This window comes from Nothobranchius furzeri, chromosome 5 (assembly GCF_043380555.1).
Source record: "Nothobranchius furzeri strain GRZ-AD chromosome 5, NfurGRZ-RIMD1, whole genome shotgun sequence".
In the NCBI taxonomy this organism is placed as follows: domain Eukaryota; kingdom Metazoa; phylum Chordata; class Actinopteri; order Cyprinodontiformes; family Nothobranchiidae; genus Nothobranchius; species Nothobranchius furzeri.
In genome coordinates, this window is record NC_091745.1 from 45,517,353 (window position 1) to 45,542,212 (window position 24,860).

At 40.5% G+C, this 24,860-nt stretch overlaps 1 protein-coding gene across 3 annotated transcripts in view; it reads left to right on the forward strand.

Annotated features, from left to right (window-relative positions):
• grb10b (growth factor receptor-bound protein 10b) overlaps positions 1-24,860 on the forward strand; it is a 98,942-nt gene that overhangs the window by 51,256 nt on the left and 22,826 nt on the right. For all 3 annotated transcript variants that reach the window (XM_015949152.3, XM_015949153.3, XM_070550811.1), the window contains one exon: positions 3,379-3,523. In XM_015949152.3, coding sequence (XP_015804638.1) covers positions 3,379-3,523 — 145 coding nt within the window. The remainder of the gene's footprint in view (positions 1-3,378; positions 3,524-24,860) is intronic.

Genomic DNA, 24,860 nt, shown 5'->3' on the forward strand with positions numbered 1-24,860 from the left:
TGGACCTTGAGTGGAAGACCATTCCACAGCTTAGGGGCCCAGACGGAAAAAGCCCTGCCTCCTCTAGTTGAGCATTTTGCTTGGGACAGCTAGTAGGTCTTGCTGTGATGAACTAAGCGCACGGGATGGTTTATATCGGGTGAGTAGCTAACTTGGAGCATACCTCTGCAGAGATTTGAAAACAAAAACAAGTATCTTGAACTGAACTCTGAAAGATGCTGGAAGCCTGTGCTGATTGGCTAAGACAGGTGTGATGTGTTCCCGCTTCCTGGTGCCGGTCAGCAGCAGTGTTTTGTGCAACTGGAGTCGATTGAGAGCAGACTTGCTAACTCCAGCGTAAAGGGAGTTGCAGTTGCATTATTTATTCAGTGTAGAGTTATGGGGTATATTTATCATTTTAGGCTTATGCTAGTATCACATGTATCACTTTCAGTAGTCTTCAATGGTAAAGGCTTCATGTCTCGTTACAGAACAAATAAGCAATTACATACAAAAAAGACAACAAAGTCCAGCCACACAATCTTGATCCAAAGGTTAAATGAAGCCTCTGGACTTCTTTGGTTTCTTGAAGACGTTTCGCTTCTCATGAGAACCTCATCAGAACCTCATCAGAACCTTTTGGATTACCATGACCTGAAAGACTGAGAACCTACCTCCCGTGTCCTTCATGTTGACCACAGTGTCCCATGTCCATGTCTTCTTATCTCAATGGCCTCCTTTATCCATCTTCGATATCGCTGTTGTTCTGTTGTGATGATCCGTGTGCCGTCCCAGTCTCTTGTACAGCCATCTAAAATGGCTGATTCCTTTACTGTGTTTTTGCATCTTGTTTCACTAATCTACTGGTTTTATGAGTCACTTACAGTCATTATTATAAGATAAATTAAAAATAACGTGTTCTGTTGGCCCAAACAGCACAACCCAAATAAACTCATGCTGTCAGTAATCAGAGTGTTGGTCATTCTGCCATCCTTCAGATGGTCATTCCACTCCAACGTCAACGTAACATCAAATGTAACTCCCCTGATCTGTTTGGGCCAACCAATCACATCAGTCAATTTAACTATTGGTCATCTGAATAAAGATGAACCCCGTCCCATGTAACGGGCAGTGGTGAACGTCGTGTCTGGGAGAAGAGGACCTTTGGTCCCCTTAGCACCAAATTAAACTGATCAAGTTTAGTTCAAGTTAACTAAAGTAAACTAAACTAATCTCAGCTAAAGTAGAAACTGGACACTAAACTAAACCACAACAAACTGAGCTGAACGTATTTATAAACTCCTTTATAAGAAAGATGAAACAATTCAAGTACATTTTTTATTTTATTTGTCCCGGTTAGAAGCTTTAAAAGTGTTCAGCACAGGAACACAGTAAGCCTTTCTCTCCCCACATTTAAGAAAAGCTTTCGCTACACCCTCGCTTTATAATTGGCAATAACATTTTTCTTTGCCTCCAGCTTGTAACCCACGAATGACCCGTTCCTGCTTGTCACTCCCTCTTTGCTTCAGACTACACCAGCAGGGGGAGAAAGTAAAACTCATTTGTTTGAGTTGATGTTACTTGTGTGCATTCAAATGTAGGTTCTCTCTCTCTCTCTCTCTCTCTCTCTCTCTCTCTCTCTCTCTCTCTCTCTCTCTCTCTCTCTCTCTCTCTCTCTCTCTCTCTCTCTCTCTCTCTCTCTCTCTCTCTCTCTCTCTCTCTCTCTCTCTCTCTCTCTCTCTCTCTCTCTCTCTCTCTCACACTCACACACACACACACACACACACACACACACACGCACGCACATTCAGGCATCAGCGCTGTAGCTTTGTGCATATATTACACACAAATAGGTTCAAAGCAAAGCTGGTGTCAGCTCCCATTTTTTGCCTCCCAACCATATGACAGAAACAGCGGAGGGATGATCAGGTAATGGATTATTCTGTCTTATGAGCGCTGTTTCTCTCTTTCCCTCTCAAACACACACACACACAAATGTGCGAGCCCTGAAGTTCTTATTATACAGCACTGACCTCTGGATAACCCTGTTCTCCAGCTCATATGGGACAACATCAAAAGGCCCGATCCTTTTGAACTCACTGCTTTCTATAGACACACACACACACACACACACACACACACACACACACACACACACACACACACACACACAGAGAGAAAAAAGGGGCTTTTATATTGGTGTTTTTCCCAACTTCTGATCTGAACTTTCACAAACTGACCTGCTCATTTAAAAAAAATGATTAAACCCATCTGTCAAATAATCATGTGAGACTCTTATTGCATCTGCTCGTCTCAAAACTGCTTTAATGTGATGTCTTGATTCACTATTGATGTGTGATAAATATTGCAGGAAATTAGCTAACAGGCTTGCAGGAGTCTGTAGTTTCCACTGGCTTTGAGAGTCTTCATTATGGCCAGATCAGACAGAAACAGGCATGAGACTGCATACCGCAGTGATGCTTTATTAATTCCATCTCCCCAGCGCTTATTTTGCATATTTCGGCAGCTCTCGTTTGAAACTTTTCCCATTTCACTTTTCAACAGGCCCCTCCAGGTCATACCTTTGACCTCCATTTAAACTCATCGTCATGGTCTTCCTCCGCTTATCCGGGTCGCGGGGTCAGCATCCCAACTAGGGAGCTCCAGACCGTCCTCTCCCCGGCCTTCACCACCAGCTCCTCCGGCAGGACCCCAGGGCGTTCCCGGACCAGATTGGAGATGTAACCTCTCCAACATGTCCTGGGTCGACCCGGGGGCCTCCTGCCGGCAGGACGTGCCCGAAACACCTCCCCAGGGAGGCGTCCAGGAGGCATTCTGACCAGATGCCCAAACCACCTCAACTGACTCCATTCGATCAGCGGAGCAGCGGTTCTACACGAGTCCCTCTCGAATGTCCGAGCTCCTCACCCTATCTCTAAGGCTGAGCCCGGCTACCCTACGGAGGAAACTCATTTCGGCCGCTTGTATCTGTGATCTCGTTCTTTCGGTCATTACCCAAAGCTCGTGACCATAGGTGAGGATTGGGACGTAGATCGACCGGTAAATCGAGAGCCTGGCTTTCTGGCTCAGCTCCCTCTTCACCACGACAGATCGGCTCAGCGTCCGCATCACTGCAGACGCCGAACCATTCCGCCTGTCGATCTCCCGATCCCTCCTACCCTCACTCGTGAACAAGACCTCAAGATACTTAAACTCCTCCACTTGAGGTAGGACCTCTCCCCCAACCCAAAGTTGGCCAGCCACCCTTTTCCAGTCGAGAACCATGGCCTCAGATTTGGAGATTTGGATTTGGATTGTTTCATTAAAAACATTAAACAACTGCTAATGCCACAGAGCATGCACAGTCCATAAAATGTCCATCTTGTTTCTGTTGTGCAGGAGGCTGCAGGTGGAGGAGCAGCAGCTGAGGACGTCGTCTCTTCCGGCCATCCCCAACCCTTTCCCTGAGCTCTGCAGCCCTGCAAGCTCACCTGTCCTCAGTCCTGGGTCTCTACCACCTAGAGAACCTTCTTCAGATAAATATGTGAGTTCAACCACATTCATACCTGTCTTCCTGGTTACATTAGACACCAAAGCAGTTGTGCTGAAGTAGTTTTACTTGGACAGAATAAAGGATGTTGTAGCACTAACACTGGATCACCTGAGATTAATGTTCCTTGATTCCACTTAAATGGCAGCGATAAGGAAAAGATGGAGGAGCCGGGTTTGCACGCCTGCCTTCACATTTGACAGCAGTTCTGTCAGCCTGTCTCTTCCATTCTCCATCCTAATGGTCTTCATATGGGAGCAGCCAATACTGGTTACAGCAACACGCCAGTTTACAGTAATCTGAGGGCTGACGGTTTCTCATAATTGCTCCCCTCCCCGCCCCCTGGCTAGGATCTGGGGCTTTTCTTGGTGCACTTTCATAGACTGCAATTCCCGTTAAGTCAGAATTCCTAGCCAGAGCACAAGCCTGATTTATATGTGGCTGCTTTTTCCTCTTGGATGTCTTCTTGTAATTTGCTTGATGGATTTCTAAATCGGTGGCATCCAGTTTGCACCATGAGTCAGGGAAAGTTTTTGATTTGAATTAACATCTAGTACATAAATAAATGGGAATGGTTAGCGTGGGAATACGCTTTTGGAAGCTTATATTTATTCACATCTTTGAGAGGTAATGTTGATTTCCTTGTGGGAATGTTGTAAGCATCAACACATTGTTCAGCAGGTAAATAGGTCAAAGTTTATTGTAATAAAAAGCAGTCATGAGTTGAGTTTAGTTGCTCGCTAAGCCGTAATTCTCACTCTGAGTAAGAAAAGCAGGCCTGTCTTGTAAATAGTCAGAAGCCTGTTTACTGCAGTGTTTGTGACATGCTCTGGATTGGGTATGTGGCTCTGTTTTAAAATATCATATCGCTTGTTAGCAGTGCTTTCATGCAAAAGACACAAACAACCTCTCCTTGTTCAGTGGCCTTTTTCATAGTTTAATGAAATACTGTTTGGATGTTTTTTGGGGTTGATTAACAGATTTGTTAGTGTGTCTGTCACAACTGACCAGTGTGTCAAACATAAAAAAGTACGATTTACAGTGCTGTTGAAAGGTCAGAGCTCTAAGAGTGCATGAAACCTCAAACAGCTTTGACCTTCTTGATTGATCGGATCTCCAAACTGCTGCAGAGAAACGAAGCAGAGAAGAGCCATGGAAAATTTAATTCATTGTTTGTGTTTATAGTGAATACACACTGGGTTTGTGCTTTAAACTTGTGTGAGCAAGCTGAAACATCCATCCATCCACATGGGTGTAAAACGTGTGTTTACACTCTCATCTGCCTCTTTTGTCTCTGGGAGCTCTGAAAGCTGTTTACAGCATTGGCAGTGTCTCTGCATTGTTGATGGGAATGGAAAGTATGGCTCATTCTAGAAATGCAATTCAGCACCTTTCCACTGAAAGTTCTCCCCCGTGGAAGCCTTCTCATCACACATGTTCTGCTTTTCATTGCTTCAGAGCTGTAAAGAAGCAGGGTGATCTGTTTTTGGGTTTGGCACATTTGACTGGGAGAAGCTAAGTTATTGTACCCACTCTCAGTGACCTATGACCTTAGTCATCAGAACCACATGTGCTCTGTTTTCTGCCCGTTTCCCCCACTCTTTCTTCTCATCTCCTACATGTACTGTCTCTGTCTAATCCATCTACCCATCTCTGCCCTCTAAACCTCCACTGCCAAGCTGCTGTTGAGTTTGTCTGTTTAAGTTTACTGAATTTTCCAACCTCCCGGCACTTTCTAACATTCTTCTCCTCCTCCCTGCCTTGTTCCTTGGTCTCTGTGAAGGAGGCATGAGGTTGTAGTGCAGGGCTGTCAGGAATCATCGAGCAAGCTGTCTGACGTGACCGTATGACTTCCAGTCACCCACCCCCACCCCTGTCTTCCTCCATTTCTCAAGCCCCGGCCTTCCTTTCCCCAGCTTGTCTTTTCAGCTGCACACTCTTGATAGGCAGTATCTGAACAGTGACTTGAAATAAAAAGTGCTTTTCACCCAAGGTGACTATGACCTGACCTTCCTGCATCCTTCCACTTTTGCAGTATTTACTGTGCGTCACAATTAAATTGACGTGTTATTTTGTAAATGCTGATTCGATGAAATATAAAAAAGAGCTTGAATGGACTCAGTATCTCCTTCTTCCTTCAGTGTAGGCCATTGTTGATCTGTTCTCAGCTGCATAATAAACAATCCTATTGTATTAAATGGTAAATGGCTTGCATTTGTGTAGCGCTTCTAGGGTTCTTCACAACAATCCAGTCATTCACACACACACACACACACACACACACACACACACACACACACACACACACACACACACACACACACACACACACACACACACACACACACACACACACACACACACACACTCTGGTGGGGATGAGCTAAGCACTGCCACAACTACCCTGGGGCTCACCAAAGGAAGGGAGGCTGCGCAACACTGGTACCACAGATCTGATCGACTACCATCAGCAGGCAGCGTGGGTTAAGTGCCTTGCCCAAGGGCACAATAACTGCGATAGACTGAGCTGGACTTGATCCCACAAACCTCTTTTCAGTTCAGCTCAGTTCAATTCAAGTCGTCTCAAGGACCTTCACACAGGAAACATCCCAATACAGGTCAGTTCATTAAGCCAGTCAGTAAAAAGTTTCCTGTATAAGGAACCCAGCAGGTTGCATCGAGTCAGTGACGTTACAGCAGTCCTCATACTAAGCAAGCATGCAGCGACAGTGGAGAGGAAAACTCCCTTTTAACAGGAAGAAACCTCCAGAGGATCCTGGCTCAGTATAAGCAGCCATCCACCATGACTCACTGGGGATGGAGAAGACAGAGCAGACACACACACACACACACACACACACACACACACACACACACACACACACACACACACACACACACACACACACACACACACACACACACACACACGAAACATATATACCAAGCAATGTTTCTATGGTTATATTGTGATTTCTTAGCAAATATTCCATGTGGTGAGAGATAAACTTTATTGTATTGATCCTATTGAATCTATAATTAAATGAGTAAACTAGTAGTAGCACATTCAATGTCAAGGAAAGTAAAGTGTTATTATCAGGAGAGGGAGAATGATTAAGTGTTCAGGACGATAGCCCCCTCCATGAGGCTACCGCAGCTCAGCAGAACATCATTGTAACTTCTTCTGTGGAGAAAAACACTTAGAGAGAAAATAAAGTTAACAGCTGAAATAGCAGGAAATAATACAGTTAAAGAACAGATTGTAGAAGAAAGTAGAGTGTGGAAAGTGGTCAGTGTGTCCTAGAGCAGTCTAAGCCTATAGCAGCATAACTACAGAGATAACTCTGGATAACCTAGCCTTTTAGATGGAGGCATGTTGGAGGCAGGGCAAGGGAGAGTTGTCTTTACCGACTGTACACTCCACCTCCCTCTACTCCCCCACTTGTCCAGATCTAGGCTAACATCAGATTTTTATTTACTTTGCCACCATTCGCCATAAGCACTTACATGTGCTCTGCACCGCCCTGTTATTTGCCTTTAGTGACATTGTTTGATTGCTGAAATAACATATTTTGTTTGATTTGTTGTGTTTGAAGTTGATGTTTCAAAGTCAGGGTTGCCTAATCTATGAAGAAATCTTTGTCCTACCCCTAAATCTACTACAGCTGACTTTCCCCCTCGTTTTCTTTCATCTTGGTCTTCGTTTTCTCCCTCTTCTGGTTGATCTACACTCACCTGCTGTTTAGTTGGGTACACATGTTCATTGACTTGCTTTCTTTGCTCTAAATTTTTGTCTCAAAGTTCATTTCATAATCATAACAAAGGAGAAGCAATATTTGGACAGCTACGACAACAAAATAACGTTCCAAAAACTGGGACTCTGTTAAGCTGACTCTACCTGTAACTGAGCTGTTGGTCCTCGGTACGACAGTTGTCCACTGAGCTAGGGCAACTAAATCTGTTAATGCTAATAATATCCTAAACAAAGTAGGTGCATTCTATCAAATGTCACATCACATTGTTTACCTTGCACAAAAACAGCCTAACAAGTCTGCGTGTAAATATGTTTGGTTCATACAAATAATACACCTGATCTCAATGTCTGTTCACCAGCAAAACGCATTAGTGTGGAGAAACTAATGCAGCTTTGAATGGAAAATATACAGGATGCAAAATGTTATGCAGTGTTCATTTAGAAACTGTATGTATTACACAAAATATACCCAAAATGTATTTGTTTGGGCGCTTCAGCCAGACTTACACCTTCATCTGCAGTACTGTACTGTCCCGTTTTGCTTGCATCTAAATTTAGTGAGTTTCAATGAATGCCACATGTTTGCACCAACTTGCATGTGTTTAGCTATAATTAGAACATCTGTTGTTTTAATAGTTTTAACACGTTAACCGTATGACAGTACTTTATTTAAAATCTGGATTGTGTGTCTGGAAAATGCTGCTCAGCACATTTTCCCTGCAGGGATCATCTAATAATTCTGGTGCTGATAGTAATCTCCTCTCCTCTCACTTTTTCTCACGTAATGTCACTCCTCATTTCTCCTCGACTCGGCCTGTGATTGAGTCAGTCAGACCTCAGAATTGTGACAGCTACTCATCCAAAAAAGCATTTCGTGAAAGCTGAGAGTATCAAGTTCACTGCACTGAAGTATAATTTGAGATTACTTGTTTATATTAATTCAGGCGGGATGTATTTTCTGTATCATGTTTCTGATTTAATGCACTCCGTGTGGTATATTTTGGGGTAGCGTGGTGGCACAGTTAGTAACACTGCAGCTTTCTACTTTGAGTAGGTATGTTTTATCCATGCATGTGTGGCTTTTCCTGGGGAACTCTGGCTTCTTCCCAAAGACCAAAAACTGCATTTGTCTATCCACAATTATTTAGCATGATATTACTTAGGGTTGTGTATTGGTGAAATTTTGGCAATAAAATACGTTTCACGATACAGGCGAGATGACACAACATATCATAATATATTGCAATACTTTCAGCCAGACGTTATTAGAAATTTTTTTAGACTGAATTTATTGAAGGAAAATTCAATAAGCAGTCCAAACCGATACGTAACATGTTTAACATGAACCATAATAGAGGGATTTACATTTCAATGGTGGAAACAAAACCCATCGCACACTGCTGCTAACTAGCAGTCGACGTTTGAACTGCACCAAAAGAAATGAAAATACACAAATATTTGCATGTAAATTATTCCCAAAAGTAAATACAGAGCTTTTGAATATTGATGTAATATCACAGGGAAATTATAAAGATATATTACCATATTGATATTTTTGATTAATAGTTTTTGATTATCGATATTATATCGCTGGACAAAAGTATCACGATATATTGCCATGTCGATATTTTCTTGCATCCCTACTATTACTATCAAATGTTTTTCACAAGCTTGATTGTGGTGGAGGATAGGGAGTGGATAAAATACTTTGTTTTGTTTTTGGAATACTCTAAAAAGAGCTTCAACATGTTTCACTTGATATGTACAAACACTTGCCTTTCATTTGTGCGTCAGTAAAACATGGCATTCTACGGCTGCTGCCTTCCTGCACGGAGGTAATGTTCTGTGTCAAAGGTCAGATTTTTCCTCTGTAAAAGAATGGAATGCTGTCAGTGCCCAAACTCTTGGCCTCGATGTGTGAGAACGTCTGTGACTGTGTGCATAAGCTTGCATTTTTAAAAGTAGGACTCTGCCAATGAGGCTGCTCTGTTTTGTGGTTTTTGTTTTCTTTTTTTTTTTTTTTGCGTGCGGGCTGTACACCCATCTTTACAACCAGGAACACTTTAGTGTGTACCTCTGCGAGGGTGTTTGATGGTATGTTTACTTTTGCATGGGCTCTGCTTCTCATTGAGGTTCTGCAAGCTGCACCATGCAGAGATCAGAGGTGAAGTGTTGCAGGAAATCTGCTGGCTCACTCATCCTGCAGCTACTTTGCTTTAGGATGGAACATGAAATTAAACACAGAACTGTCACACAAAGCTGCTGGAGTAACATAATTTAAAGTCCCATTATGATTATGTTTATGTTTATGTATTTGGCAGACGCTTCTGTCCAAAGCGACTTACAAGTGATAATCGGCATGTTGCCCTTGAGGCTAACGACAACAATAACATTAGTCATCATTACATCTCCACATTTGACCCATCCCCCTGGGGAGCGGTGAGCTGCAGCAGTGGCTGCGCTCGGAAACTATTTGGTGGTTTAATCCACCAATCCAAACCCTTAAAGCTGAGTGTCAAGCAGGGAGGCATCGGGTCCCATATTTAAAGTCTTTGGTCATGACCCGAATTGGATTTGTTGAATAAATGTCACTTAAATAGTTTGTTTTACTGTTTGTGTCTAATAAGGATAGAAATGATGTGAGGTTTTTGCACGTGTTTACACTTAATCCACACATGCCTCTTGGCCATTTGCATCTTTTCTTAAAGATATGACATGTATACTCACATGGTATGGTAACAAATATATATTTCTGCTGTACACTCACATTTTGTAAGCATATATGCTTTACTCTCCTCTCAACAGCCACATAAACCAACATACACCAAGGGCTCTGAGTGACTGAGTGGATTTGCAGCCTCCTCTGCTGTGAAATACAAATAGTTTTGCTGCTGTTGAACAAATTTGACCTGGACAGCAGCCAGACAGATCGTGGTTTTGTCTGGTACATCTCATGTGTCAACACCAAATTTCTCCCAAACTGCTAAATGGAAACACGCCTCAACCTGCGAGCTAGATCTGCTTCTGCCACAGAGACACGCAATATGACAAACAGACATATCACATGTTCTGTTTAAATCTGCATCAGGATATTAATTCTGACCAGCTTTGTTTAAAGGAAGCTAAAAGAAAGCCCTCTTGATACTGATGAGCACATCACAGCATGTGCATGATTGTTTTGTAAAACGTTTGTTTTTTAGAAGAATTTCAGATGAGTCAGAACTTTAATGGCAAGAAATTCTAACCAAACCAACAATGATCCTCTAAGAGGAGCTTAATGTGTGGCAAATACTTCATTCTGACACTAAATCTAGTTTCGTGTTGAACAATGTTCAGCTATTCTATGAAAAAGTAAAATCATTGCCATCACTGCTATTTGTTCATCACAGAGTTGAAGTCTGCAGGTATTAAGGACACAAGAAGCAAAAACCAACAAGATCAATAATTCACACAATGATAAAGGATGAAAGGAGATAGTAGTTAGTTGTTACCTAAACAATGGAAAAGCACAACAACCGAGTTCCTCTTATATAGAATAAGGATGAAGTGTTTGTCAAATTTTCTAAATAAAAGAAGATTTAGCACAATTTAGTGTATTTGTTGCAAACTGCTCTCAGCTATCACAAAACCAAAGAGGAGCTTTATATTTGTTGAACTTAATAAGTTACAGCCAATTTTATATTTTTGAAGTCCTTTGTGACTGCATTGTTGATTCTTTTTTAAAACACAGAAACGGTTTCTTTTTTACCTTGCTGCTGACAGTTTCGTTCGTGGCTGCAAACTTCCTCAGAGCTGGCGCTAATGGTGGTGTCACTTCCTACTCCGTTTATCTGTGGGCAGCAGAGGACGTTGTCGCCCTCTGCTGCCCGCTCTCTCCTCTCCGATAATGCAGTCCCATGTGTGATCCAATGAGTAAACTCCATTGTCTCTGTTCATAGATCATAAAAAGGAATTACAAACTAGATGAAAAAACGGAGGAACAAATTCAAGGACACATGATGGAACAACAGGAAAAAGAGTTCATAAAAGTAAAAGAAAGACACATAAAGAAGTTAAACAGACTCATCAACAAGAAAAAGAGAAAAGAGAAACAAGATAACACCACACAAAGTACATGGGTATGTAACCTTTCACAATATGAACTAACAGAAGCAGAAGAAAGCATATTAAAAAGGGTTTCAACTTTGCAGCAACACCAAAGAAAATACCATTTGATGAATTTATTGTAGCAACAGAACTAGCATGTCAACAGATCATAGATGAGGGAAAGAAAGCAGAACTCAGAAATAATGTAGATGGGATATTAAAGAACTGCAAAATACGACACCGCAATATAACAAAAGAAGAACAATCAGCCATGACAGCTTTATCCAAAAATGGACAGATAATTATTCTACCGGCAGACAAAGGAAGAACCACAGTAGTACTGGACAAAGAAAAATATAAACAACAGATGAAACAGATGCTAGAGGACAAAAATACATACAAAATACTTAAATAAGACCCAACAGAAAGCATTAAGAAAAACATGAAAAAATTACTGAAGCCGTCGTCTTCCTCCGCTTGTCCAGGTCGCGGGGGCAGCATCCCAACTAGGGAGCTCCAGACTGTCCTCTCCCTGGCCTCCTCCGGCAGGACCCCAAGGCGTTCCCGGACCAGATTGGAGATGTAACTTCTCCAACGTGTCCTGGGTCGACCTGGGGGCCTCCTGCCGGCAGGACATGCCCGAAACACCTCCCCTGGGAGGCGTTCAGGAGGCATCCTGACCAGATGCCCAAACCACCTCAACTGGCTCCTTTAGATCCGGAGGAGCAGCGCTTCTACTCCGAGTCCCTCCCGAATGTCCGAGCTCCTCACCCTATCTCTAAGGCTGAGCCCACCTACCCTACGGAGGAAACTCTTTTCAGCCGCTTGTATCCGCGATCTCGTACTTTCGGTCATTACCCAGAGCTCAGGACCATAGGTAAGGATTGGGACGTAGATCGACCGGTAAATCGAGAGCCTGGCTTTCTGGCTCAGCTCCCTCTTCACCATGACAGATCGGCTCAGGGTCCGCATCACTGCAGACTAGAGCTGAAACAACTAATCGATTTAATCGATTATAATCGATTATTCAAATAGTTAACAACTTTTTTAGTCATCGATTAGTTGTTTAATAATAATATTTTACCGCATAAAGTCTATTTTTACCACAATCTGACATCGGTTACAATCTGTTAAATTTGCCTCCAGTGTGTGGCAGTAATGAGCCACTGATCTACCAGTGGAGCCGTAGAAGAAGAAATGAGCCAATGAGTGCCCTCGGTTTTCATGACGTATCACGTTACTGACGCTCATCTTGCTGTGAGAGATGGCGGAACAAGAAGAAATACGGAAGAAAAATAGAAGCGACAAAACTGAAGAGAAACCCCGGACTTCACTCTAGATGCCTTGAAAAGACGGGTGACCTGCAAAATATGCAAAAACCATCTAGCATGGCACGGAAGCACGACGTCCCTAAGTGAACATTTGAGACGAAAACATGTGGGGGCTGATGCAGCAGAGGAAGAGCACCGCGGTCAAGTGAGCCGTCATTTGGAAGAGCCAGCCCGGTAAGTAACAGAAAATAAACAAGCTGGACTTAGTGTTTTAGCTGAGTTCGTTATAGTGGATGTTAAACATGTTTTTTTGCCGCGTCAGTCTACGGTGTTCTACTTCTGATTGACTAGATGCAATCGTGAATCTCCTCCGTGTTGTGTGTCATGCGCTTGCCAAATTTAGCACGTCTGTTTATAAGAATGTTCTCCTTAAGAGAAAAACGGCACAAACCCATAACCATGTTCCTCATTCAAAAAAGGACAACTCCGCGGAGAAAAATATACAGACGAGCTCTGTCCAGGTGAATATAACGCGGCATAGTTGTACGCTTTCAATTTATAAATACAGGAGAAATTCAGAAAAAGTCATTTTTTACTATTAAAAGGCTGTTTTACTGTCTAACGCTGTAAAACGCCTCACAACACATTTTTATCATGTTTCTTAAACAGTATTACACAAAATAAACATTTTTCACATTTTCTAGCTAATTTAAACACTCCCGACTCAAAATAAAAACCTTATGAGCTTCTTACTTAGAGCTTTTTAATAGTAAAAAAAAATTAGACTTTTTTTCTGAATATCTCCTGTTGCGGGCTATTTTGTAGAACGTAATCCTCAAAATAAATGATCACTGTATATTGTTAATTAATTCAAATAATATAATATTGATTTAGTGTTGTAGTGTGTGTGCTGCTTTATTTTATATGTGTACTTATTTCAGTCTATTTGTGTTTCTTATGCAGAAAAAAACAAGCAACGATGGACAACTACATGGGGAACAAGACACTCACCCCCAGCAATTCATACCACTTACAAACTCTATTCTAAACATGCTGGTAAAAGACATGAGGCCACTACCCATGGTGGAAGGAGCAGGCTTCCAGCTACTGCTAAAAAATTATTCTGGACTGATATTTTGCACTGTTTAGCTCATTTTATACTGCTGACTGTTCATGTGCAATAAAATAGATTGCAGTCAACTGCACACTTTTCTTATATTTTTTTTCTTAACTGAAATGCATCCATCACTTGTATAGGTTAAATAGCTAAACAATAACGAACCGATTAATTGAAAAAAATAATCGACAGATTAATCGATTATGAAAATAATCGTTAGTTGCAGCCCTACTGCAGACGCCAAACCAATCCGCCTGTCGATCTCCCGATTCCTCCTACCCTCACTCGTGAACAAGACCCCGAGATACTTACACTCCTCCACTTGAGGTAGGACCTCTCTCCCGACCCGGAGATGGCAAGCCACCCTTTTCCGGTCAAGAATTACTGAAGCCACTACAAGAAAAAGGCAAAATAACAGAAAAAATGTGCAAACCCTGGATTCCTACAGCAAACATAACACCAACAATCTACGGAACTCCAAAATACACAAACAAAACACACCACTTACACCAACATACAACATGGCAAAAGAAATCAGCAAAATCATCAGCCCGTTATTAGGTAACACAGATCAACACTGCAAAAATAGCATAGAACTGGCAAAAGAACTAAAAAAGACTACAATAAAAGATAACGACACACTCATCTCACATGACGTCACATCCCTGTTCACAAAAACACCAACCCAAAAAACCATAGACATAGTAGTAAACAGAATCAGACAGGACTAAACTTTGCACAAAAGAACAAACCTCACAGCAGATGACGTAGCACAACTGATAGGACAATGACTCAGTATACAAACAACTGGAAGGCTTTGCCATGGGTAACCCGTTATCAGCCACCCTGTGCAGGTTTTTCATGGAAGACCTAGAACAAAAAGCCATAGCTACTGTCCCCCCAAACTGTGAAATAAAACTATGGAAACGCTACGTAGACGACATACTGGAAATCATACCAAAAGGACAAACAGAAACGCTAACACAACACTTTAATAACATTGACGACACAAACAACATAAAGTTAACATATGAGTCAGAAACAGAAGGCAGTATAGCATTTATGGACATGAAAATAAGCAGGCAGACCGACGAGACCCTAAACATAAACACATATAGGAAACCAATACTTATTATGGACATCAGAACACCCTACCATACACAAAATGTCAGTAATCAGAACATTATATCACCGAGCAAACATGACAGCAGAAGTGAGAGACTGTCAAAAAGAGGACAAACACATACAAAACGCTTTAAAGACCTGCGGATACCCGACATGGGCAATAAACAAAGGAAAACAACAAACAACAACAGAAAAAAAGAACAACCAAAGAAAAGAACCAGAAACCCAGAAAGACAAGAACCAAAGCCAGTGATAACCCTACCATACATCAAAGGCATAACAGAAAAAATAACAGCAACAATGAAAAAACACAACATAAACACACCAACAAAACCATACACAACAGTTAGAAACAGACTAGTACACCCAAAAGACAAGATACCAGCTGGACATAAATGTGGTCATTTACGAAATTCCATGCAAACTCTGCAATAAAACATACATAGGAGAAACCGGACACCAACTCAACACACAAACAATAGAACATAGAAAGGAGTGCGAAATAGAAACAAGTCGAAGACACACAAGAGCAACAAAAGAAGAAGCAGAAAGCACAATAAAGAAGTCAGCCGTAACAGATCACTGCACAAGAGAAAACCATATAATGGATTGGGACAACACAAGGATCATAAACACTGAACAACAGAAATACAAAAGATGGATAAAGGAAGCTATAGAGATTAGGAGACGTGGATGTGGGACTATGAACAGAGACGATGGGGTCTATACATTGGATCACACATGGGACTGCATCATTGGAAAGGGGAGAGCAGGCAGCAGAGGGCGACAACGTCCTCTGCTGCCCACGGATAAAAGGAGTAGGAAGTGACGCCACCATCAGCGTCAGCTCTGAGGAAGTTTGCAACCGCAAATGAAACTATCAGCAGCAAAGTAAAAAATAAACCTGTGTTTTAAAAAAGAACCAACAATGCAGTTAGAAAAGCAAAACAGTAAGAACATACCAAAGGTGTCCTTGTGATTGCCATCCTGAATGAACACCAAAGGTTAGTAGAGAGAGTACTTTATTCAAATCTGTACAGTTGTTCTATATGCATCAACATTTTAGCTCATGTTTTAATTTTAAATCTGAGAAAAACGTTCATAATGCATCTAAAATTCAACACCCCATCATTATCATTGATTGATGGCAACTGAGTCACTACGTATTAAAGGGACTTTACGGAGTTTTGAATTTTTATGCTCGCTATTGCCCCCTCAGGTGAAAAGCGTAACGGCAGCTTCAATAGTAGGCTCGTGCACGAGGCGCGCATGCTGTACGTGCACACTCCTTAACGAAAATAACAGCTGAGAAACTCCCGTGTGTGTGTGTGTGTGTGTGTGTGTGTGTGTGTGGCCTGGAGGACAGAGGACAGGAGAACGTGCAGCTAATTAATTAAATAATTTGGTTCTGTTCCTTTCTCTTCAGCACAGCCGACAAAGGTTTATGATGGGTCAGTCTCCCTGCATGCTCAGATCATTTTCTTCCCTTGCTTGAAAAATTGTTCCAAAATGAAAGTTGAACCCACATCTTTTTTATCTTTGAATTCAATGCCGTTCGGCGAGTCTCAAATAAAAATGTGGGCATCTTATTACTGTAAAAAAATTATCATTAATGTAAAAAATAAACTAACTAAACTATATTCACATCCAGAATCAAACCCGGGTCTTCTGCACGGGAGTCCGACGTCTTACTAACTGAGCTAAATCGCCAGTTACATCTTTTGTATCTGTAAGATTTATATCCTTGATGACAGCTGAAACAACGTTCAAAGAACGGTTCGGAGTGAAAATGGCTATTTTTTTGCTAATTTGCAGGAAATACCTTGAAGAAAGTAGCAAAGGGTCCTCAGAAATGTAGCTAGGTTCATCACTAGGCATTAGCAACAGCGACAAAGTCGCTGAGTTGGCACTACCTCACTCTCTGCTGCTAAAGCTACGGATAGCAAATGCTACAGGCTATGCCTGAGCGTGAACGCGCATGAAGCAGCCTGCTCGACCCGAGCAGCTCTCTTTTTCTGTGATTTTACAGAAAAATAGGCAATCACAGTAAAAATGCCAGGGCTCATTCTACAGGACTAGGACTAGGACATTGCAGGAGAATGAAGAAGAAATTTATTATTTCTATACACGTTTTGGCTGTCAAACTTCCATAATGCCCCTTTAAATCAGAAAGGTTTATTGCTAAGTCTTGATGAGGAATTTGCTTTGGAATTTGGTGCAGATATAAACATATAATATATATATATATATATAATATTTGTATCATACATTTATTATTGATCCACACATTTTAAATAAAATCCCATTGAAATGACAATAATCTGGTTGGTAGATTTTTATGAAAACGATTTAAAAGGTTTTTTTTACATTATCTTACTCAGTCTTTCCCAATATTCACACCTAAGATATGTCAAATAATCATCAAAGCAGTTATTAAAATGTTTATTATTGTGCCACAAAAGCTACCAAACAGCAAGTTGAGCCACATCTGTGGAATTAGATCTGAGATTTCTTCAAAAGCCATCATAAATCTTTACACAGCTTTTTGTCTTTTTTTGCAACATTACTTTTTACTTTGCAAAATAGCCGTTAATGTTTTCAAATTAAAGTAATCAATCTTGTACCTGCTGTCCCAAAAAATAAATGTCAACGTGTTGAATAAACAACCTACTGCTGGACTTTGTCTGATACATCCAAAATAAGTCAACACAGAATTTGAAAGTCAAACCACAGCAAGGGAAAGTGGGTTAGGTTCAGTAGATGCACCGTTAAATGAATTAACCTGCCTGTTTTTATTAGCTGTAGTTTATTTGACGTGAAATTAATAAAGCACAATCAAAAATAAAGCACAATGATGTTAAAAAGCCAGTTAAGCCACGGAACCCCGGTTTGAAACTTGCTCACTTTTTTGCCAGCTGATTAATTTCCAGGTCACAGCAACATTAATATTTTCTGTGCTCCCTCGGTTAGCAGTTTGGAGTCGGCCCTGAAAACACACTTCTTTCACGAAAATCTAGCACCGGATTAGATTTTTTTAATTCCGTTTTTATGATTCAGTAGCTCACTTTTGGCACCTAACACCATGTAGTAGCTTATTTGGTTTTATTTGTGCCATTTCAAATGTTTTTATCATTCGTCGCATTATTTTATTTTTTGATAGTGCTGTTAACTCTTCTCCTATTTTATTGTTTTTAGTAGGAATTTTTATCTCTGATTATTTATGCTTTTTTCTTATGTATTTTGCCTGTTCTTATTGTGTTTCTTGTTCAAGCATTTGGCTTTTTTATGTACAGCACTTTGGTTAGCTGCCATGCTATTTTGAAAGGGTGCTTTATAAATAAATATGGTATGGTATGGTATAGTATGGTATGGTATTTTTAAGTAATCGCTGCCAGACCTACAGAGAATAACGGTCAACACAGAAAATTCAGCCCACACGCTACCCCTTTAGAGCTCTTCAGCACCAGATCTTTATGGCTAGCATCATAGCAATATACATGCTAGCTCTAAATCATCTTAGAGGTCGTCCGCATTTTCGGCTGTACCCGTTTGAGCTTTATCCTTGGCAAGTCCTGCAGCAGTCGCGTAAAAATGTCAAACAAATATTTAATGTTACTAAAAAGTCATGAAGTGTCAAACCAGGAGTCAGTGGTATAGTATGTTGCTTCAATCTTATAGACTTTTTATTTTGTTCCAAAATAAAACTGGATCCACTTCTCTTTACATTTCTTGGTAGCGTGTAGGGCAGGACTATTTAATTCCAGGCCTGGAGGGCCAGTATCCAGCACATTTTGGTTTTAACCCTGCTTCAACACACCTGATTTCAATCAGCAGGTGATTAATGGGCATCTGCAGAACCTGATGAGCTGCTGCAGAGGTGATTTAGCCACTAAATTTAGTGTGCTGGAGCAGAAAAACCACTAAAACATGCAGGATACCGGCCCTCGAGGCCCGGGATTGAATAGGCCTGGTGTAGGGCATATATGATGTATTAATTATTACAATATATTTTCTGTTATGATACTGAATCAATAGATACAGTGACCATGTATAGTTTCCTAATGACAGGGACAGTACATGCATACATTTCAGGGTAGTTTTAGATCATGCATCATATCGCTATGACTGTTGCTGGTTCAAAAAACCATTACGGTGAATGTTGTTACCTGTGGAGCAGACAGCATGCAACTTCGGTGTGACTCCTCAGACTTTGATGGTCCTTCAGTTAGTTCCATCGAGAGAATGGAACTACTGATTGTAGTTTTATGGTGTTGTAGTTTCCAGATCTGCTTGGGGTCGTGCGCCTGCTGATGACATCATCATACTACGGAAATACTGCTTGGTCAAAATATATTGAATCTCTTTTTCGATTCTGTTCTTTCACACATGCATTGGAAAGAGTTTCGTAGTTTTATTATTAAATTTGAGTTTCTTAAATGTTTGTTGAATGTTGCAACATAACTTCTAAAAGTCGTCTGTCCAGCCAATCATCTAGTGTGACTTCATCAATAAGTGTAGGACCCTGAGCCGACCAGAAGGAAGCATGGCGTCTGATAGGGCCTCCCCCAAAGATACTAGACCCACACCCTATGTACTTTAGACCCGATTTTTATGGTTATATGATATGAAGCTGCCAATATTTTTCAACAACTGGACATAATATTATTAATTGTCAACGTCTCGAAGGATATTTACAGAGATTAAAGGTAAAAATGATGCATTGTCTCTTTAAAAACAGCATTCTCATTTTTAATGAGATTTTACATTCAAACATTTACTGCATTTCCTTTTGTGTGGTGCAATTGAAACTCTGCTTGGTAAGACAAACTAAGATTAAAAAAACGAGATTTTGCATTAAGCGCTTCGTGATTTTTATCTTGAGAGGCGCTATAGAAAAGATAATTTCTTCTACTTCTTCTATAATATTGGTTGTGTCTTGGAAGTGTCTGGCCTGATAAGTTTTCTAGTTTAATTCAGTCTTGGAAATTGCAAAAATTGTTTGGCGTTTAGAATTACAATATAAAATATCATCTCCGCCGTGTTACGATGTGTCCCGCATCACAGGAATCTTGTCAAAACCTACTTTTTGTAGCGTTTAAGAAAGTTTAATGCACATAACTGCTGTGGAAACTATATAAGAATATTAAAATTTTTCTGAGGAGCATCTTTTATTTGAATGACCTCCCTGGTAAGTAGCTGCATTTCATCAATTGTATCAGCATAAGATGGGTTTTAATTGGGTTGTCTTTTGAATTATTTTGGAGCTAAGCTGCAGCCTTTCCGAACCTAAAAAGTGTCACAACTGTCATAAAATAGTCACAAAATAAAAAGTGCACAGTCTCTTCTGACGTGTGAATTATTTTTATTTGAGAAAGAGTTCCTGTTTTGCATATACAAATGCCGACCGAGGCTTGCATCCTTTCAGGTGTTCCACAAAGACAGCTGTGTTGCTGCAGCCTGTTGGCATTTCATCTGGCCAGAGCTGAACACAGCTTTAGGAGTCATGTAGGTCATGGAGGCTGCAGTTCCCTCTCTCTTTTTGCCCTTTTCTCAGTTTGTTCTCTCTCTCTAAGTCTGTCTGGGAAAAGTAGGACAACTCAGATTTCTGAAACTGCTGCTGTGAAAAAGCAAAAAGAAGTAGGAAGAAGAGCAAACAGAAATGTAGATAATGTCCCAAATTACCTCAAAAACACACATTTAAAGTTGGGAAAAGTTAGTCAAACTGTTGTTACATTTCAACTTCTCAAGCAAAAGATTAAACAAAAAAAAAAAAGCTGTAGAAAAAAATTATAAAAATAATCATCTTCTTTAACAGGACTTTATGTCTCCTCTTCAAATTTCCTTACTTGAATGGTCCTTAAAATTAGCCATCAAGTCTTTAAATTGAGACAATAGATATGGGCAGATAGTGAAAATATATCTCAAAACTTATTCAAGTTGTGGTTATATTTAAAATAATGTCCTAATTACATTCATTTCATACTTAGAAGAAAGGTACTGCATGTGGAAGCTGTAATTAAGTAAGTACAGAAAGTACAACTGATGCTAAATTATATGATCAGGTTTAAAGCAATAAAAGTTCAATAACAACTGCCATTCAGTATTTTTTTATCTCATATTTAGTTCATATTGGGATATTTTTGCATTTCCAGTCGCAGAAGTTTAAAAACGTTATCAGGTATGCCCTTGAATGTCAGCAAAACATAAAATGTGACCTCAGAGCAACTGTTTCTGTCACACAGCAAGTGACCCATTTCTAATTTATCTACAAAATCTGGTCAGTCTAGTCATTTTTTGTTTGCACAATTTTTTGCCTTCTCCTTTTGTCCCCTTGCTGTAATTAGACAGTGGTTGTGGATCAGCAGCACTTTCGTTGTCTGGTGTTTGATGCTCATTTAAGCCTTCTGGGTTGTAGAGGGAAAAGCAAACAAAAACATAAACAATATAATGCCTAGGAAGGAAGTTGAGAATGTATGCTGCTTTGCTTGATCTAAAAAAAAACATCAAACAAAATCACAGCTGAAGTGAGATATTAAAGCAATGTGAATGACTCCGCATCTAGCTCATCTGACTTTAGCTCATTTAACAGTCATGTTTGTTACTTCTGAGGTTAGCCGACTGTGATGACCACCTTGGATTATGTAGACTCTAAATGTTAAAGAGTTGATGTACACGCTATTATTAGTTTCTTAATATTTTATTAACAACAAATGACCCTTAGTCTTTAACTTTAAAGTAATTATATTAGCTTCACTGGATTTTCTGTAAATTGCTTAAATGTTTAATATGTAAGAATGACATCTGGTTGTCTGATGTGGTTACTGCAGTCCATTTAACTAAGCTTTAACATCACTTTCTCATTGCCGTTCTGTGAGTTTCATGGCTGTTTCCAGTTATGGATTAGCACCAGAAATATCTAGATGACAAGCAAAGACATGTCATACATTAAATTAATAAGTAGATAAATACATTGTCATATCTGGTGTTAACCCTCTTGAGTGTTTCATGTTAGGGAGCACTTAATTAACTTATTACGGTAATGTTTCTCCAGCATTGGAGGAAGTGCAGTTGTTTGCTTTCTTGCTGTTAGCTTGCAGTTATATTTCTGAATAGCCCTTTTTAGAAGACACACCATGCCGGAAGAGTGTAATACTGCCGCCACAGTTTGTTATAAAAGCATTTGTGCCGCCTCGCTTGGTAGTAATATTACCACAATGCCAGACTTATGAATGCTTTTTATTCCTTGGCACAACCGAGGGGGTGTCATGATCACATTAACAGTTACTACCAAGTTCTGGCATTGTTAGCTCAATGTTAGCCTCTGGCCTGCTTCACCCAAAATTAGAGTGAAACAAAAAGATCCTGATAACTTCTGGGTGTTTGCTGGCTTTGGTTCTTTAAACAACTCTGGAGCTTTTTGGCTGCCGGTGTTGATTTACAAACATTTGCTCTGCAGGTGTGTAAACAAAGTGTAAACAGTATCTACATTTATTGTTTTGCTCTTTTCTTAAGAGAAAATTTGCCCCCCCCCCCCCCCCCCCCCCCCCCCCCCAGCCGGCTGACAATGAAATCTGTTTCAGTAAAACCTTCCTTCCAACATGATTGAGAAATCAGACTGTTTTGTGCTTATTTCGCAGTTATATTCTTACATATTGCTCCTTTAAAGTTATGTGCAGCTTGACCAAAAATATGACGTGGATTTCTGCATGTTGTGACCTTGATTGCTACTTAAATTTGACCTGGCTTGTTTTCCAGAACCGTCCAACCTACAGAACTCTGTGAGTCTGATTGTGTTAAAACTCCTTTGTTTTCAGACAGACTCAGCTCTGATACAGTGTCCAGTGTGATGAATGGCTGCACAGTAGCTTGGCAGTATGGGTGGCAGCTTCCCATTGTACTTGAGAGTCCATTTCTCATACATTCCTCTACATTCTCATTAAAACCTTCATCTCTTCCTCCTCCTTTCAAACCTGTTTTGCCTCTTTGGGATGATGTTAGTGTAATTAAGTCCTCTAGTTTGAAAACATATTGCCGGAAAGTTAGTGAACCAAGAATTAAGATCCTCGTATACAGTTTATGATTTTATCTAATCAGAGCATTTGAAGAACGTCACCACACTTCCTGCTTTTGGTTCACTGGGCCCAGATAAGCTTCTAGATCTTAGTTCTTAATTTGACGCTGTAATTAGATGACAAGGTACAGTTCACTGGGTCCTCCTCATGAGTCAGCAGAGTTTTCTTAGCCAAAGCCTCCCACCCCTGCTGACTGCAGGCGTTAAGTGGGGACAGCCGATTGTCCGAGGCTCATTCAGGGTTTTGTGTATCCAGCTCATCATCTGGTACATTTCCAGGAGGAGCCTGGACCACACACAGCACCACATTACAGTCACAGGGGCTTTTATGGAGGGGACTTGTTAGTGGGATAGACAGGGCCTTGGTGGGCTGTGTGAGCCAAATCAGCCTATTAAGGGCTCCACTTCTTTTCAGTGTAAAGGTTTAGAAAACACAGACGTGGCTGTTGAGCTAAATCATTATGATATGCCTTTGCTAAACTGATGACCTGTGAGAAGAATATGTAAGGGAATCTGAGAACAACAGCAGAATAAATACTTAAGATTTTTCAATTAAATGTTTTTTAGGGGTTATCGTGAAAGAATAGAGAATAAGTCTAATTATTTAATATTTGTCCATTTTTTCACTTCAAAATTAGATAAGTACACATAGAGTGTGTAGATTCAGTTGTAAGTTTTGTCCATCTTCATGATCTGCTGCTTTGAATTGTAATTCAGCATGGAATAGTGTGATGCAACTTTTAATAGTGGTTTTTGATGCCTCAAAGGGGATATGCTATGCAAAACTAACTGTTTGCAGTTTTTGTGTTGCTCTCATGAATTATATTCTTCTATGGGCCACTTCTTAATTGTCCCAAATTTGGATGTCACAATAAGGAAAATTAGCATATGCTGAGACAGCCCCCCCCCCCCCCCCCCCACCCCAGCCCATTATAACTTTAAAAGAATTAAAATGTTTCCTTTAAACTTTTACTGAAATCCTTTGGTTCAGACTAATGTTAGTAAGTATTGTTTGTAGACTCACCAGCATTGTGTTGATTTCTTATAAGAAACTGCAGTATTTACTTTAACAAGCTAAGTCTAATCTGCACTTAATAAAACTTTTTCCCCATCTGTGTGAGTGAAGAAATCTCAGTAGATTAGCTCAAGGTGTCAAACGTATGACTCTGTCAGGCAGAAGCTAAAGTAATGGATGGCTGAGGCGCTAAGAGCTTGAGTCCGCTCTAATCTTACATAACTGAAACTAAACTCAGGACAAGAAAGTCCCTGCATAGTTTCATAGGAAAACAATTCTGTTTTGTTTCAGTTTTCCAGAGAAATTTTACACAAGAACTGGCCTCAACCCTGGAGACTTTATTTAAAATGCATTGTTTGGGACAAACCGGGGCCACATTATTCCTCCACTATGTCACCAGCGACTCCTCTCACCAGCACAGCTGCCATCCAGGTTGCTCTCAAAGCTTCACATCACTCGTAGGTAATGGCTCCTGATGTGAGTGCAGGATCGTATGCCTAATGGCTAATAGTCTTTTAGCAACTCCTATCTGATGTAATGGCGTGTAATGTGAACGTAATATCAGTGGAACTATTTATAGACCAGGAGACAACACTCACAGAGATGGTGTGTGTGTGTGTGTGTGTGTGTGTGTGTGTGTGTGTGTGTGTGTGTGTGTGTGTGTGTGTGTGTGTGCGTGTGTGCGTGCGTGCGTGCGTGCGTGTGCTGGCTGTTGGACATGCTCACACACGTTACTGTACATGCTCAGGTTTCTCTTTGTCTCACTGAGTTTATCTTAAGTCTGTCAAGATGTTTTAGTGTCTCTGTGAGGAATTTGTCTCATATGTGCAGAAGCTCTGGTGAAATTCTGCATTTTACTTGTGTTCAGTAGTTTAGGGTTATTTATCCCAAA